This window comes from Equus asinus, chromosome 1, assembly GCF_041296235.1.
Source record: "Equus asinus isolate D_3611 breed Donkey chromosome 1, EquAss-T2T_v2, whole genome shotgun sequence".
In the NCBI taxonomy this organism is placed as follows: Eukaryota; Metazoa; Chordata; class Mammalia; order Perissodactyla; family Equidae; genus Equus; species Equus asinus.
The window spans coordinates 120,456,535-120,474,453 of NC_091790.1; the positions used below are offsets into that span (position 1 = coordinate 120,456,535).

General features: G+C 39.9%; 1 protein-coding gene across 25 annotated transcripts in view; it reads left to right on the forward strand.

The window, feature by feature from the left end:
* The window catches only part of UTRN (utrophin), a 478,862-nt gene that overhangs the window by 81,207 nt on the left and 379,736 nt on the right, over positions 1-17,919 (forward strand). The window contains exon 1 of one of the 25 annotated variants that reach the window (XM_070506721.1): positions 3,583-3,985. The exons of 23 other annotated variants lie outside the window; for them this stretch is intronic. In XM_070506721.1, the coding sequence (XP_070362822.1) occupies positions 3,979-3,985 (7 nt within the window). In that variant the 5' untranslated portion in view covers positions 3,583-3,978. Of the gene's footprint in view, positions 1-3,582; positions 3,986-10,654; positions 10,822-17,919 lie in introns of those variants that run through there. One more of the 25 variants, XM_070506749.1, reaches the window with a different exon arrangement.

The following is a 17,919-nucleotide window of genomic DNA, read 5'->3' on the forward strand; positions in this document are numbered from 1 at the left end:
CGTGGTAAGATTTCTGCACATTACCTGCTTCTGCTACTGCTAGCATTATCGTCATTATTATTATAAAAAGATAATTGCTTGTAATGTGGTTATATTATTTCCAGTTCTTTTCTTCAAATTACACAAATACTATCAATTTAGTGCTTGCAAAATGTTAATGCAGTTAAAGATCTGCATTTGTGGACGGGTTCTGTGATGGAAAGCCTTTGAATTATTGTGGGCGCGTGTCTTTTTCCCATTTGCTTACACGGCATCTTCTTCGTATAAAATAAAGTACTTCTTGACAGGTCATATGGCATTTATAGATTTTTTCTTTTTTACTCTCTTTCATTTGACTTATCTGATGGAACACAGTCAGCTCCTGTGATGAAGAGAAAGCAAAGAACCCGAGAATAGGATAATCGAGAGGAATTCCTAGACCTTGATCAGATTTCCTGTCAGTGTTTTCCCCCCCGCAGTTAAACAAGTTCTCCTTCTGGGCAATAGTTATGCAGTATGAAATTTCAAGTAGTACAGTATAGTAATGTAACCACACTTGGATGTTTTGGGAAACATTTTATATAAAGTGCATGTAAAAATTGATTCTTTCCTGTAGTCAGTTATCTGGAATAACATTTGGACTGTGTTTGCTAAATATGTCAACCGTATCCTAAACGCTGTGATCGTTTTAGAACTATTAATGGATGAGACTTGGGGGCATTTCATGGTTGTAAGGATTAAATGGTATTTATGCGAGTGTATAAACGAATAAATTATAGTTTACAACATGTTAGAATAGTTGCTTATGGCTAAGGAAATGCACATTATCTGCCTATTATAGGATCTAAAATTGGTCTGAGCTGTAACTTTCATTTCTGGATTTACTCCTTTAAGCTTAAAGGGTGTTCCAATTTCATTATTACCGATAGCAAGATAAGATGATTTCAGTTTCCTTGCAGCTGGGCCTCATGGCTTTTTTTGAGGCTGTTGTTTGGATGTGTGACCTCGTCTGACTTGTCTTGAGTTACTGTGTGTCTCCACCCTGTCTGCTTGGGCGACTGTGGGTTTGCTCTCTCACCTTGATCTCAGTAAAGCTGTCACACCGGCTCCTTCTTTTCTAGTGGGGGACCCACCTGGTTACCTTGCCAGTTGGATGCTTTGATCTTGTTTGCTGGTTGGAGTGTGTCCCTTGATGGCCCCAAACATTGATATCCTTGTTTCCTGGTTCTGTTCTGGGGGCTGCCTGGGCTGCCTCTTTTCTGTCTTAGCGTCCAGGCTCATCTTCCACAATGGCCGCCTTCTGCATGGCAGTTTTATGGCGTACTTTTTTTTCCCCCATAAAGGGTAGCAGTCTTTTTAATAAATTGTATGTTTAGGATGAGTGTTAATACTAAAATCTTACTTATTTATAGGTGAATAAATTATATACGGTTATTCTTTTGATACCCAGTGTCATTCTTTTTTTTGAACTCTACTTTCTAAATCTCTACACTAGCATGTATTATTATATTCTAGAAAGATTAACAAACCAGGTTTTCTTTTGTTTTTTTTTTTTGTTTGTTTTTTGGTGAGGAAGATTGGCCCTGAGCTAACATCAGTTCCTCTTTTTCTTGAGGAAGATTGTCCCTGAGCTAACATCTGTGCCAGTCTTCCTCTATTTTGTATGTGGGATGCTGCCACAGCATGGTTTCATGAGTGGTGTGTGGGTCTGTGCCCAGGATCTGAACCTACAAACCCTGGGTTGCCAAAGCAAAGCATGTGAACTTAACCACTATGCCCCCAGGCTAGCCCCACCCAATGTCATTGTGATCTGAATTTTTCTAGAATAATTATGTCCTAAACATTTATATTATTTATTATCTTTACTTCTTATTGTTCAGAAAAAATAGTTTAATCAGTGAGTTCTCGTAATTTCTACATTAAAGAATTATGTATACAACTGTCTGTGGTTGAAATAGATTTTTATTAAAATTTCACTTTTAGTGAAGAATTTACCACAGTAAAAACGGTCTAGCTTTATTACTTGATTTAGAAAATGAACACATCATGGTTAATGATATTATACTCTGAGCTACAGATAAGAAAAATATATGTAACTTATTTGTCACAAGAGTAGAGTGACCAAAGCTATAGTTTTTCAAGTTCAATTATTATCATATCTTTCTCTACCAAGTAACATTTATTTCTCTGTAAGCAAAGACTGTATTATACATGCATTTATATGTATAATTGAGCTAATCATATTCTATCACTTGTGTTCACATAAATCTATTAAATTAAAATGTGTGCCACTTATCAAAAGTTTGGCACAATTATGTGTTTATACATAAACCTGTGTGATCTTGGAATTTGGTCTTGGTGCTGGGCTGACGGTCTGTGTGCAGAAGTGTGGGTGGAAGACTGCTGGGTGGTTAATGTTTCTTTCCACCGTGAGTGCCGTGCAGTTTCTTTTCTGGTTCGTTGCTGCCACTGCTGCTGTGGGGCTGCTCTGTGTGTGTGGCTTTGCCTTACAACCCACACTGTCTGCTCCCAGACCCACTCCGTCTCTGGTTGCAAGTCTGCACAGTATTTCCTGGAAGTGAGTGACTGGGCGTTGTGCTCCACTGGGCTCCAGCTCAGCCTTACGGGTGCTCCTCGTTCTTCTATCAGGGGGTCTCTGATGTCTTCATCAAAAAATAATCTCGTGCAGAGTGGTGATCCTCCTGCCTTTACAAATGAACCGAGCTTTGGAAAGGGAAATGATTAGTCACCAAAACTCTAAATACCAGGATAAAATGTTCCCATTTAGATGAATCAAGGGTCAATTTAGTTTTCTAATGAACTTTAGAATTGCTTTTCCTGTCTGCTTTTAGGAACTCTTTTTTTTTTTTTCCCAGCTTTTCTTCCTTTTAATGATTCTAGGATCATATTTTCATTCCTTGTCAATAATAAAAGGATCTTTAATCGTGAAAAAGAGGAAATGAGAAAGAAAATCAGTGGGTCATCTTGATGATCATGGTTTCAAAATTTTGCAGAAGGATGAAAAGGCCATAGATTTAACAGAATTATGTTTTTTTAAAATTGAAGTGGGCTAGTTGGAAGTCTAGATTGAATTACGGTCAATACATAGTTTAGACTTAATGAACACGTTAAGTACACTCATTCAGTAATTTTTTTTATTGACAACCTGTATTAGGAGTTGTGTATACTACGATGAGTAAAGCAGACCTTTCTTGCCCTCATGGACTTATACAAATCAATATGTAATCAAATTGAGGTAAATGCTAAGGGGCAAGAGAAAAGAAAACAGGATGCTTTGAAAGATTGGGGAAGTCTAGAAGTCTGCTCTGAAGAAATGATGTTTAAAATTAGACCTGAAATAGCCATGGGAATCAAGCAGTTTGAGAATGGGGTGAAGAGTACTGTAGGCAGACATAACAGCATGAGTAAATATCCTGGGGCAGAAAAGGGCTGAGTGCATCTGAGTAACACAAAGGCCAGTGTTGCTGGAGCTATTGAGAGACTGAGAGGCGGGGAGAGTGTTGGAGGATAAGACTTGGCGTAGGTAGGAGTCAGATGATTCAGAACTTTGTAAGCCATGTTGATTTAATAGCTCCAAAGTTCATTGTCAAGGTGGCTATCATTTGGAAAGTGGATTAGAAAGGAACAAGAACAGAAGTTAGGAGATACTGTCAGGTTATCAGCGTTAGGTTAATGGATTCCAAGCGAGAGATGACAGTAGCTCAGACCAGGGGACGACTGGCAGAGGAAGAGTTGTGGATGGATTCAAGATTTATTTAGGAATTGGAACCAACAGAAGTTGGCAATAGATTGTGGTATTAGATAGATTGTGAAATGCCAAGGTTTGGTTTTAGGGTCCTGGCATGAACAAGTGAGTGGATGAAGGTGCTGTGCACTGAGTTATGAAGGACTGGAGACCGAAGTGATTGGAGAGAAGACCAGCAGTTTGATTTTAGATGTGTGAAGTTTGAAATGAGTCTGTGAGACGTCTCAGCGGAGATGTCAGGTAGGTGATTGGAGACGTGCTTTGTTATTTATCTCTTGCTGAATAACAAAGTACTCTGAAACTTAGCAGCAAATCTATATTAGTAATCTATAGCTCTGTAACACATTACCCCAACATTTCAAAGCTTAAATTAACAAATATTTATCTCATGCAGTTTCCTGGGTCAGGAATTTGGGGGTGGCTTTGCTACGTGATTCTGTCCCAGTGTCTCTCATGAGGTCACAGTCAGGGTCTGGCCAGGCTGCTGTCATCTGAAGGCTTGACTGAAGCTGGAGGGTCTGATTCCAAGATGGCTCATGGCTGTTGGCAGAAGGCCTCCGTTGCTTGCTGGCTCTTGGTGGGAAGCCGTAGTTTCTCACCATGTGGACCTCTCCAAGGGCTGATTGAATGTCTTCGTGACATGGCAGCTGGCTTCTCCAAGAGCGAGTGATGTGCGAGAGTGCAAGGAGGAAGCTGTAAGTCCCACTTCTCTCATCACTTCTGCCATATTCTCTTTGTTAGAAGTGAGTCACCAAGTCCAGCCCACGTTAAAGAGGAGGAGAATTCAGCTCTACCTTTTGAATGGAGGACTACAGAGAATTTGTGAACATATTTTAAAATCATTACACATAATTTTGTAATTTAGTAGAGAGGTTTGGGTTGGAAATACAACACTGGGACATTTGCACCTAGATGGTATTTAAAACTATGAGAGTGGATTAGAGGCTACTTAGTAAGAGCGAATAAATTGAGATGAGGCCCAGGACTGATGCCTTAGGAAATCTGACATTTAGAGGACCTGCTGTGGAAGGGTAGAGGAGAAAGAGGAAACTGAATCTGGGAAGACGAAGAAAGAGTGTTTCGAGGGGCAGGGAGTGGTCTGCTGTGGGGGAAGGCTACTAAGATGTCTGTTTGACTTTCACTTTTAAGAATTTGCTCTTTAAATGAACGAATAAATGAGTAAATAAATGAGTTGTATGTGTACAAAATTTTAACTCTACATATGTTTCTTACAGAAATGCTTATAAAATTAAAAACAAGAAACAGCATTAAGAATGTACAATAACAGGGCGGTAGTGATAGATAATTTATTGAATGTCCAGCCAAAAAATAACTATCTAAGAGCTTTAAAAAGGACATTATGAAAGAGTATGTACTGTAATGGAAACATTCAATGCATTTTAAGTATAGGCTATAAAATACTATGTATTTTCTTTTTTATTCCATTTTTCGTGAAAAAAATAGACAAAAATGTCTAGGAGGATGGACATAAACTTGTTAATAGTAGTTATTTCTGGGTGGAGGGAAAATGAGTGATTTAAATTTTCTTTCTTTTGCTTGTCTAAATCTTCTGTAATAAACGCGGGTTGATTTTGTAATAAAATGTTTCAAATATCCTCCCAAAACAAAGCAAAATATTTCAAACCATACTTCTGATATTTAAAACTTGCTTCAGGAGAATTGTAGTACTAAGTTTTGCTCCGAACTTCCTGGCAGCCGAGACAAAGTGGTAGAATGAATGGATGAAACAGCACCATTGTCAGGGAGAAAGAACTCTGATTTATCCGGACGGCCTGCCTATTCCTAGTTCCCCAAAATGAAAGATGTGGCACACGTTGCCCTCCAAGGTAATTTCACATCGACTAGAGAGATGTTCTTAACTCTTAGTGAAAGCAGAGAGCATACTTTTAAGTGTAGGTTCTGTGAAGGCAGTTGTGCGGGCAGGGGGTGGATTCCTATATGTGGCTTGGGTAATAGAAGCTTTCCGATGATCTGTATAACAAAGTGGTGAAGTTTGTAGTATCTGGTTAACATTCCCTTAGGCCAGAGTTTCCCCTACAGCTCTGCATGACTGGGTTCCCCCTCTGACTCAATGAGTTAGTTGGGGTTGCAGGGGAGGAAGACAGTTCCTCTACCCTCTAGGTCCTCTCGCTGGCCTAAGAATTAAATTGACATGAGACAGAATAACAGGAGAGAGTCAAACAAAGCTTAATAACATGTATACATGGGAGAAACCCAGGAAACTGAGTAACTTGCTAGAATGGCCAAGGCCACCATCTTAAATACCATCTTTGGCTAAAGACAAAGGAGGATGTTGGGGCTAGTGGTTTGGGGCTCCAAAGGGGTGGAAGGCAATTTGCATGGAGGTGGAAATGGAAATGTTTGTTAAACCAGTTTTGCTGGGCCCTCTGTAGACAAAGTGACCAGAGAGACACATTTTACAGTGCACTACAGTTATGGTGTTAGCTCCCTCCGACAGGCCTGCTATCCTAAGTTCTTTTAGGCAATTAGGGAGAAGGTCAAAGTTTCTTTCAGAGTCTTTTTGTTCTTAAAAATAATCAAGCCAAATAGACACATTTGGGGTGGCCAATTCTGATCCCCTATAGGATCAAGGAATCTGTATTTTGAGAAAATTCTGTGCTAGATTCTGATGTTTAGCTACATCTGGGAATTTGTGCAGTATGCTCTTCTGTTTGATGATGATGACAGTCACTTTTTACTGAGAATTAACCGTGTGTCCCTTGCTACATTCTTTGATTATATTATCTTTTATTCTCAGTACAATCATTTAAGTGTTGCATTTTTCTCCCCTTGTACCTAAGAGGAAAATCAGAGAGACTGAACGAGTTGTTTAAAGCCATCAATAAAGTGGCTGGGAGTATGAGCTCTGCCTCAGAAGGTTGTTGGGATTCAATGAGAAAATGTGTGCAAGGTCATTACCCCTGTGTCTGGCATACAGTAAGCGTTTAATAAATATTAGTTTTACTGTGAAAAAATATTATTTGTGGATTGAGGCTGCTCTGACAGCATCCTCAATGCACTCATCTCACTATTTCAATCATCTGTCTTTAGTGTTTCCTCTTAGATGGGAGATATGACATGGGGACTGTTATGTCTCAGTCAGTGTCCCTTTTACAGAGGTAGAATGTCTCACTTCATCTTCTAGACCAGAAATATTCCTGAATTTCTTCCCTCAGACTTATCTCCGTGGTGCTAGATTGAGTTAGGATTGAGTTTACTTGCAAGTAAGAGAAACTCTACTGCTCTGGCCTAGGTAAGAAAGAATTCGTTTTTTTCCAATAACCTTCAGTCTGTAGATAGATAGATAAACTTCTGTCTTCCTGGAGAAAAGTGGAAGGTCAAAGCAAAATGTTCATGCCAGCTGAATCTGGTAACTTTTGCCTGGGAAATAATAGCTTACCTAGAAGTTCCATCCAACACTCTTTTGCTCACTGTTGGTCAAAACTGGGCCATGAGGTTATCCCAAGTTGCAAGGGGAGGTCAGTATTATAGTTGGCCACCTTTCTTCAAGGGAAAAAAAATGAGGTGAGACTTGTAAGAAGGAAGGGGAGAAAGGTGATTGAGTAGAGAACCAGCATTATCCACCACGAAGAGTTTGACAACTATTTCCCTCTTGAGTAAGATGTCTGGAGGCTTGGTCATAATGAAAACGATTCCGATTCTCGAATTCAGAATACTTGTGTTTATATGCCAAAAGAATGTTGTGTTAAAAATATGAGTTTTAAAAGGTGAAATTGGAGCCAGGTGAAATTTCCCCATTTGTCTTGTTGGGGAATGTATGAGTTGAGACGTACTAAATATCACTTTTTCTGAAAATCAAGTTGAAATGGAAGTGAAATGTTTCTTACATGTGCTTTTCTTGTCTGTGGTGAAATACACATAACATAAAATTTACCAAGCATTTTTAAGTGAACAGTTCAGTGGTATGAAGTACATTTACATTGTTGTGCAACCATCACCACCATCTATCTCCATTACTCTTTTCAGGAAACTCTGTATCTATTAAACAATAACTCCTAATTCCTCTCTCCCTGCCAGCCTCTGGCAGTCAACGTGCTACTTTCTGTGTCTATAAATTTGACTACTAGTAGGCTCCTAAAATCATAGAGTATTTCTCTTTTTTGTGACTGGGCTTATTTCACTTAGAAAAATGTCCTCAATGTTCATTCATGTTGTAGCATGTGTGAGAATTTTCTTCCTTTTTAAAGGCTGAGTAATATTCCATCGTATGTATGTACCACATTTTGTTTGTCCATTCATCCATCAGTGGGCACTTGAGTTGCTTCCACATTTTAGCTATTTTGAATACTGCTGCTATGAGTATGGGTGTCCTGATGTTTCTTAGAGATCCTGCTTTCACTTCTTTTGGGTATATTATTGTGTATGCTTTGAACTCAGCCTAGTCAGGTTTGCTTGCTTACTTTTGTCCTGAGGGAAGTACGAAAGCTTTGAAGAAAGATTCTCTGTCCAAATCTTTTTGTTTGATTCACTCTCTTGCTAACTTCAAGAAAAATTTATCACCGTGAATTATATGTTATATAGTTTAGGATCATGGAAGGGAGAGAGTAATTGTAGTGTTCTCAGAAGACACTGGCTGCAGTGTAAAAGGACCCTAGTTTTTAGGGTGTCATTAGGAAGGAAACAGGAAAGAAAACAGAACATTATTCTTCCTTTGCAAAGCTGTGTTGACTGTGCACATGGATTACTCTTTGAGATTCTGGTCTCCTACTTAAGAAATGATATAACAGTGAGAGTAGACTAGTGAAGGAAACCCAAGTCCAAGTGTGAACGCATTTGATGTTTTTATAAAAGTGACTCAAATGATTAGGACTGTTCAGCCTAAAATAATGAAAATAGAGACAAGAGATAATTACTGGCTATAAAATAATTTAATTCAAAAGAGCAAACAAACTATTCCTCTAATCTTTAAATTAATTAACTTAATCTTCAACTAAGTCAAATTAATCTAGACTTTTTGATGCTTAAAAGAGGTACATTTAAGACAAAGAAAAAGAAGGGCTCTTTTGCACAGAGGATAATTACCAAGCTTGCTTCACCCAGAGATTGTATAGACTGAGTTGACAAATTTTCAAAAAAGACAAGTGAAGGACAGACCCACAGCAGACTATTAAATAAAGATAGTGCTGATTTCAGACAGGACGCTAATTTTCAACAGCAGCTTAGGGGATAAATGATCACAGAGGCTGATACCATCGGCCTGTTGCGAGAGTGGGTTGAATGTGAGGTTTTCTTGCATTTTTGTTCATACTGTGGATTTTATCTTTTTATCTCCCTTGTCCAATCCTACCCGAATAGACTTCTCTATAAAAAAGTATTAATAGCTCATGTGAGCTTTTTACGTATTATGTAAATTGAAAATGAGAGGGCATGCATTTTTCAACATGAGACTAAATATTTAAATTATTTTACTCATTAACTTTAAATTTTTACACTTTTAAGCAAAGAATGCTGTGCTTCATGGGCTGACTTCTTAACTGTGAGGTCCATGGGAAGAAATCTTTACCCGTGAATTTTTAAGAAGAAACGTAGTGTTCCTTTCTGGCATGTTCTTCCTGCTTATTATAAATATTTATCTTGGACAAAGGATTGCATTTTAATGGACTTGCAATTCTGAAAATTTAATTATTAAAATAACTCTTCTTTTTTTTAATGATCTTAAATCTTGGTTTTAACTTGTCATGGCTCAACATTAAAACACTCTAAAGTAGAGAAAAAATATGAAAAAGTTCAAAAAAACGACTTCTGAAATACTTTTTCTTATTTTAAAAATTGTATTTATAGTGGGTGATATTTCATTAAAGTATTTCAATAAAGGACAGATGCTCCCCATTTCCCCCCAGGTTTATGTTCTTTTTCTGGGAGTACAATATTAGGTCCTTGAGGACGTCAAGATAGCTTCGTGTGATCTGTCAGTAACGTGGGCTTGCATTAATCTTCTGCTTTTGTCTTCTCGTCTTAATAACTGATCAGTACCCTGATCATTTTACCTTAAAATACTTGAATTTATTACAAAAGATGTATTTTTTCTCCTGCTTTTTCTCCCCAAATCCCCCCAGTATATAGTTGTCTATTCTTTTTAGTTGTGGGTCCTCCTAGTTGTGCTATGTGGGACGCCACCTCAGCATGGCTTGATGAGCCATGCCATGTCTGTGCCCGAGATCTGAACTGGCAAAACCCTGGGCCACCAAAGTGTGAACTTAACCACTCAGGCACGGGGCCAGCCCCCAAAAGATGTATTTTAAATGATGCAATTCTGCCTTCAACAATGTTTTTGAAGTGAATAGACTAGAAGGTGGGAAGAGATGGACCTCCATAGGCACGGTTATTTTATATTTGGCTAATAATCTCTTCTCTTGAAAACCCTGTGAACAGCAGCGGAGCATTGTCTGATACAGCACCAGATGGCACAGAAAGACCAGGCAGGTTCCACTCTGCTGTCCATAGGGGCGCTAGGAGTTGGAATCAACTGGATGGCACTAACACCACCAAAGTTATCTATTCAGACTGACTCTCCACTTTCCAGTGGAAAACTCACTGGAAAGGCAGAAGTAAAAACAATTTAACCTGAGGAGTTTCATTTTTGGAAATATGTCACCATGACTGTATCTGGTGTGGGAGCTTGGCTCCTGATAGACTTCCTTGCCCCTTCCTTGGGTGTTTGGCCCCATAAGGCAGCCCTTCTTGCATGTTGGGTGTTGGCATCTGAAGTCTCTCCCTGTCTCCTAGGTCCTTCCTGTTTGCATGTAATTGTAGATACTCAGAAGTCTCCTTGTTCTCACCATCCCCCTCCAAAGCAGACAGACAGGCAGAGAGACAGAACTTCTCTTAGCCCAGTTTATTTTTCTTTCTTTCTTTTTTTTGGTGAAGAAGATTGTCCCTGAGCTAACATCTGTGCCAGTCTTCTTCTATCTTGTACGTGGGACGCCGCCACAGCATGGCTCGATGCGCGGTGTGTAGGTCTGCACCTGAGATCTGAAGCCGCAAACCCTGGGCCACTGAAGCGGAGTGCACCAACTTAGCCACTGTGCCACCAGGTCGACCCCCTTCATGTCATTTTTACCGGTTGTGTTTATGCATGAAAATATACTTCTAAACAAGTATATGGATGGATGTTTAGATTGTTTACAGTTTTTTGGAATTATGAAGAGTGCTTTGAAGAACATCCTTTTAAATATATCTAAATATTTGAGTGTCTAATTATTTCCTTAAGGTAAATTTCCAGAATTTCAGGGTCAGTGGTTATATAATTTTGAAATGTTTTGGCACAGATATTGTCATATTGCTCCAGGAAACTGGTAATAATTTGCATATCTGCCAGCCCATAACCAGCTTCCCTGTTCCTTCACAATACCGTATGCCAGCTGGGTCTTAGTAGTCAAATTCACTTGTGTCTTTTCAGGACTCATTCTCCCCAACTTCTCCGGCAGCTTGCTTTAGTAGTGTGGGGTATGTCTTTCTTCTGAAAACAAGCTTTTGGGGTGATCCTTCTGTGAAGACTCTCCTATCTGCTCTAGTCTTGCAATTTCATGGGCTTGTTGATATCTTCATCTGCATATGCTGCTGACCTCTGACTCATTAGGTGCAAAGAACTTCCTGACTTTCCTTTCCTGATCAATTTCTCTTTCTGTGTGTTTTTAAAAATTTTTTTATTAAGATTATGATAGTTTACAACCTTGTGAAATTACAGTTGTACATTATTGTTAGTCATGTTGTGGGTACACCACTTCACCCTTTGTGCCTTCCCCCACCACCCCTTTCCCCTGGTAACCACCGATCAGTTCTCTTTGTCTATATGTTAACTACCACCTATGAGTGGAGTCATACAGAGTTCGTCTTTCTCTGTATGGCTTATTTCACTCAACATAATACCCTCAAGGTCCATCCATGTTGTTGTGAATGGGACGACTTTGTCCTTTTTTATGGCTGAGTTGTATTCCATTGTATATATATACCATATCTTCTTTATCCAATCATCAGTTGCTGAGCACTTAGGTTGGTTCCACGTCTTGGCTGTTGTGAAGAATGCTGCGATGAACATAGTGGGTGCATGGGACTTTTGGAATTGCTGATTTCAGGTTCTTAGGATAGATACCCAGTGGTGGGATGGCTGGGTCATAAGGTATTTCTATTTTTAACTTTTTGAGAAATCTCCATACTGTTTTCCATAGTGGCTGCACCAGTTTGCATTCTCACCAACAGTGTATGAGGGTTCCTTTTTCTCCACAACCTTTCCAACATTTGTCACTTTTTGTTTTGGATATTTTTGCCATTCTAACAGGTGTAAGGTGATATCTTGCTGTAGTTTTGATTTGCATTTCCCTGATGATCAGCGATGATGAACATTTTTTCATGTGCCTACTGACCATGCATATACCTTCTTTGGAGAAATGTCTGTTCATGTCCCCTGCCCATTTTTTGATTGGGTTGTTTGACTTTTTGTTGTTGAGCTGTGTGAGTTCTTTATATATTATGGAGATTAACCCTTTGTCAGATAAAACTTGTAAATATTTTTTCCCAACTAATGGGTTGTTTTTTTGTTTCAATCCTGTTTTCCCTTGCCTTGAAGAAGCCCTTTAGTCTGATGAAGTCCCATTTGTTTATTCTTTCTATTGTTTCCCTCATCTGAGGAGTTATGGTGTCTGAAAAGATCCTTTTGATACTGATGTCAAAGAGTGTACTGCCTATATTCTCTTCTAGAAGACTTATTGTTTCAGGTCTAATCTTTAGGTTTGTGATCCATTTTTCAGTTTATTTTTGTGAATGGTGAAAAAGAATGGTCAATTTTCATTCTTTTACATGTGGCTGTCCAGTTTTCCCAGCACTATTTGTTGAAGAGACTTTCTTTCTTCCATTGTATGCCCTCAGCTCCTTTGTCAAAGATTAGTTGTCCATAGATGTGTGGTTTTATTTCTGGGCTTTCAATTCTGTTCCATTGATCTGTGCACCTGTTTTTGTACCAGTACCATGCTGTTTTGATTACTGTAGCTTTGTAGGATGCTTTGAAGTCAGGGATTGTGATGCCTCCAGCTTTGTTCTTTTTTCTCTTTGTCATTGACTTTTGCAAGCTTCCCTACTATATGCCTTAGGGTTGGTCTTTTTACATTGATAAAGTTTGGAGATCTATTGGCTTCTGTCACATGCTGTTCCATCTCTCTCCCCAGGTTTGGAAAGTTCTCAGCCATTATTTCTTGGAGCAGGCTTTCTGCCCGCTTCTCCTTCTCTTCTCCCTCTGGGATACCTATAATCCTTATATTGCATTTTCTAATTGAGTCGGATATTTCTTAGAGAGTTTCTTCATTTGTTTTTAGTCTTAGTTCTCTCTCCTCCTCTGCCTGTGGCATTTCTATTTTCTTATCCTCCAAATTGCTAATTCTGTCCTCCATATTATCGACCCTACTGTTCAGAGAGTCCAGATTTTTCTTAATCTCCTCCATTGTGTTCTTCATCTCCAATATTTCTGATTGGTTCTTCTTTATAGTATCAAGCTCTTTTGTGACATAGCTCCTGAACTCGTTGAGTTGTCTATCTGTAGTCTCTTTTAACTCATTGAGTTCTTTAATGATGGCTGTTTTGAATTCATTGTCATTTAGGTTATAGATTTCATTGTCTTTAGGATTGTTTTCTGGGTACTTGTCATTTTCCTTCTCTTCAGGAGATTTAATATATTTTTTCATACCGCTTGATGGCGTGTATTTGTGCCTCTGCATAGAGATAGAGTTTAGTTACTGCTTCCACTTGCTTCTACTGGTGTGTGTCGGGGGGAGCTGTTTATTAATCTGCACCGACCAGGATCCCTGTCAGCTGTTGCTGACCGGACCTGGGCCCCTCTTCATAGTCACAGTGGTCCTGTGGGGTCTCTTGTCAGCTGTGGGGACAATTGCAAGGGGGCCTTAGGTTGCTGGTGCCTACTGTCGCAGACCACCTAGATGTGCTGCCTCCTTAGGGTCTGCAGTGGTGTCACGGGCTTTTACAGCAGCCAGGAGCAGGATCACCTAGATTCGTAGCTCTGTCACTGTCAGGGCCCACAAGATCTCACTTGTCCACTATGGGATGCAGCAGAGCTATGGGTAACTATGCAGTCTGTGGTTAGCTCATCCAGCTGTGCTACTTCTGCCCCAGGGCCTTCCAGCTTTCTGATTGCTGGGTGGGGCCTCTCCACTAATGCTGTGCAGAGGCTATCACTGTGGCTGCTGTGGGACCATCGATTTTCCCCCTGGACTGCGGAGCAAGGCTGCTGGGACTCCACCCTGCCCCCATCCACTCACATGGGCTCACTGGGTGTCCCTTGCCCCCTCTGGGCCACTGCTGGAGTCTTGAGTCAGAGGCGGCTGGTGGGCTGCTGTCCCACCCGGGATCCTCCTCTCCCGAGGCTCTCAGCATTCTGAGTGCTGGGCGGGGCCTCTCCACTAATGCTGAGTAGATGCTTTCCCTGCAGCTGCTGTGGGACTGTGGATTTTCCCACTGGGCTTAGGGGCAATCGCTGGGGGGCTTAGGTAGGGCTGTAGTCACCTGTTTCCACCATCGCTCTGCTGGTGCATGCACATGCCCGCCCTTGGTGCCTGGCGATGCTATGAGTGTGTCTGCTGGAAGACAGTCGCTTGCAGGTACTAGGCTGTCTGGGGGTCAGGGGTCAGAGAGTTTTCACCTATCTCCATCTCCTCCTGGGGAGAATTCCGTCCACCTTCCGATGTATAGCAGCACAGGTCTCTCAGGTGTCCTGAGATGCTGTGTGGATATCCTTTGTTGACCGATGAATGCCCAATTAGTTGTAGATTCGAAGGGGGAGAGACAAAGAAGACTGCTCACTGTGCCATGTTGCTGACGTCACTCATGAACATGGTTTTTAAATGGAAAACTAAAGTCAGACTTCCCTTGTCAGAAAGCAAGTCTGATTTGGCTCATTAGTTTGACAGTGAGGACTAGTTTTGCAAATTAGGTAATAGAGGATACATTTTCTATTAATTGAATGAGCTAAATTTGCAGCTCCTTAACATTACACTGGAAATTATGTTTTTTTAACTATTCCAGTTTATCTTAAATATTATGTGTCAACTTAAAAATGCACAGGGGAATTGTTTTCGAGGTTCAAGAAGACAAAAAGTTTGAGGCTTCTGAGTTAACCTCATGCAAACATAACATCACCCTTTCTACGTTGAACTCTTTTAAAGTGTATGACAGACATCCTATGGGAGGTTTTAAGAAGAGAAAGAAAAGATGCAAAGAGACATTCCAGAAAAGAAATGGTGGAAAGAGACAGACACCGATGGTGTTTGGATTGCTGTGGGCGACCAGGACTGGCAAGCCAGGCAGACCTTGTGGCTGAGAACTCCAAAATGGTGACTGAGGCCAAGACGGTCCAGGGAGGGTGTTGACAAAGCATGTTCAGGGAAGCAGCTTGGATGTTCAGAAGAACGAAGTGGACAGAAGGAGGAGGTGGGTACTGAACTTGCAGAGGAGAGATGAGAGTAGGAGTCCAGTGATGCTCCAAATGGTGAGAGGTAGTCAAGACTGCTGGTGGCTCTGTTTGTGGGCAAGTTCATTCTGGCCTCTGAAGTTGTCTGGCCTTTTGCAAGTGTCTAACCTTGATGAGCAGAGATAGTTCTTCTTGGATCCTTGAGTTCCTTGAGGTTGCATTGCTCTGTGGGGCTACCTGGGGACTCTTCTGCTTCGCTGAGTTGAAAGGCAAGACTCGAGCTTGCATGGATTATTGTTGTCTGGGTCTTCATCTGCCTCGAGGTGGGTCTGTGGGCCTGACACACAGAGAACTGAATTGAAATAGTTCAAAGGAAGGAAACCAAACCATATTGTCACACCTTTAATTCACTGGAGTTGTTACTTCAGAATGTTACATAAGGTTGGCATCTACAGTGCTCATTTGCTGATGACTCATTGCCCTCTGCTTTTCAGAATATATATATTTTATCTGAGTGTGAGCACCAAAGTGGTGATTATAGAAGACATGGGGTATGTCGTAAAAGGTTTCTGCATCAGCTCTGCAGAAGGTGACAGCATCCTGCACAGGGGACAAGGAGGCCTTTGGGTTCTCAAAGTGTTTTCTTTTTCTTTGGATATTTCTCTCCAAGACTTGTTGTTTGAAAATTGCTATTTCTTAGATATTTTTATTCTTTTATCCTATGGAGTTAGGAGGAATGTAAAGACTCTCTTAGATTCCTCATACTATGGAGAAAATACTAAAGGAATTAAAATCAGAAAAATACTGTGTGAATATTTAGCAGTCTTGCAAGGACATGTTTTTGCTCCTATTTTGGAAAGTAGAACTTGTCATGATGAAGTCTGAAGTCAGATCCCTGGAATGTTTTTTACATTCAAAGAAGTTTTTTTCCCTGTTCTCATGAAAACTCATTTGCATGGATTTTCATACATCTCTCTCTATGTTTATAAAATAGTCACTCTTTCTTGAGATTTCTGTAAACAGTTTGTAGAACACAATGGATCTCTATTTATTAGGAATCAAGTGAGAAATCAAATTTCACAGAAATTTTATGTCTGACTTTGGTCAATCTTTAAAAAAATAAGTTTTCCATTGGCATTTCATGACAGTGACTCATCATCTTTGTGACTCATTCTGCTCTTCCCAGATACCCTCTCCTTGTTCTGTGACATTTCAAGTCATTTTAATAAAGCTCTTTCACTCCCAGGACAAAAGTCCAAAGTGAAGTGTTTGTATGTAAAGTTTAGAATTTCTACCCTCAGGAATTGAGTCCAGGTTCATTTGCATTCGCAATGTGTATAATAAAGTTGATATCTAAGATGTTAAGAGTTTTTCCAAAAGATACCTTCAGAGAGAAGGTCTCAGACAATGCCAGATGCCTATAGATCTTACAGACATTCTTCAGGGTAAGTTAAGCAGCTCTTGAAAGTGGAAATAGGAAAACATTACTTGTATTCCTGTATTTCTATGCATTAGTTTAAGAAACTTGAGGAGCTCGTCAAGGAGAAAATAGGTAAAAGGCCAATAAACTCTAAAATTCGAAGATGGTTGGGAATTAATGGTTATATCTAATTCTGAAAATAACTCTTTGGGTAATAAATTAATCATTTTGCAACATTGTGTGGATTAAATGCAAAAGAGCTGTCTCTGAACCCCAGTTACTTCGGGTAGCATGCTGTTGAGCTTGGGGGGGTTCAGAAAGTCTTCTGGATGCCTCAAAGTTTGGAGCATTTTGCTTGGTAGTTTTTGCATTTTCAGGGTGCAGTCTTATGGTCAGCATTGTTAGTCATTAGAGAAATGCAAATGCAAACCACTTCGCACCTACTAGGATGGCTACAATAAAAAAAAAAAAAGAAAAAGAAGTGTTAGCAAGGATGTGGAGAAATCGAAACCTGTGCATGTTGCTGGTGGGAGTGTAAAATGGGGCAGCCGCTGTTTGGCAGTTCCTCAAAAATCTAAACAGAATTACCATACGACCCAGCAATTCCACTCCTAGGTATATACCCAAAGGAACTGAAAGCAGGAACTTGAACAGATACGCCAGCTTTCGTTGCAGCATTATTCACAGTAGCCAAAAGGTAGAAACAACCCAAGTGTCCATCAACAGATGAATGGATAAGTAAAATGTGGCATATACATATGATGGACTGTTATTTAATCGTAAAAATGAATGAAATTCTGACACGTGCTACAACATGATGAACCTTGAAAACATAATGCTAAGTGAAATAAGCCAGACACAAAAGAACAGGTATTGTATGATTCCACTTATATGAAATGTCTAGAAAAGGCAAATAGATATAGAAATAGAAAGTAGATTAGAGGTTACCAGGGCCTGGGGGGAGGGGAAATGAGAGAGTTACTACTTAATGGTTACAGGGTTTCTTTTTGAGGAGGATGAAGAGCTTTGGAAATAGATAGTGGTGATGGTTGCACAGCATTGTAAATGTAATTAATGCCACTGACTTGTACACTTTAATGTGGTTAAAATGTATCTTATGTTTTATATATTTTCCCAGCATTTTAAAGGATAATATAATTTACCCAAAACCATTGAGTTGCAAACTTTCAATGAGTAAATTGTGTGGTACGTGAATTATATCTGAATAAAGATGTCAAAAAAAAAAAAAGGCAGTCTTGAGAGTAGGACGAGTATTAGATAAGGAGACGCGGATCCTGA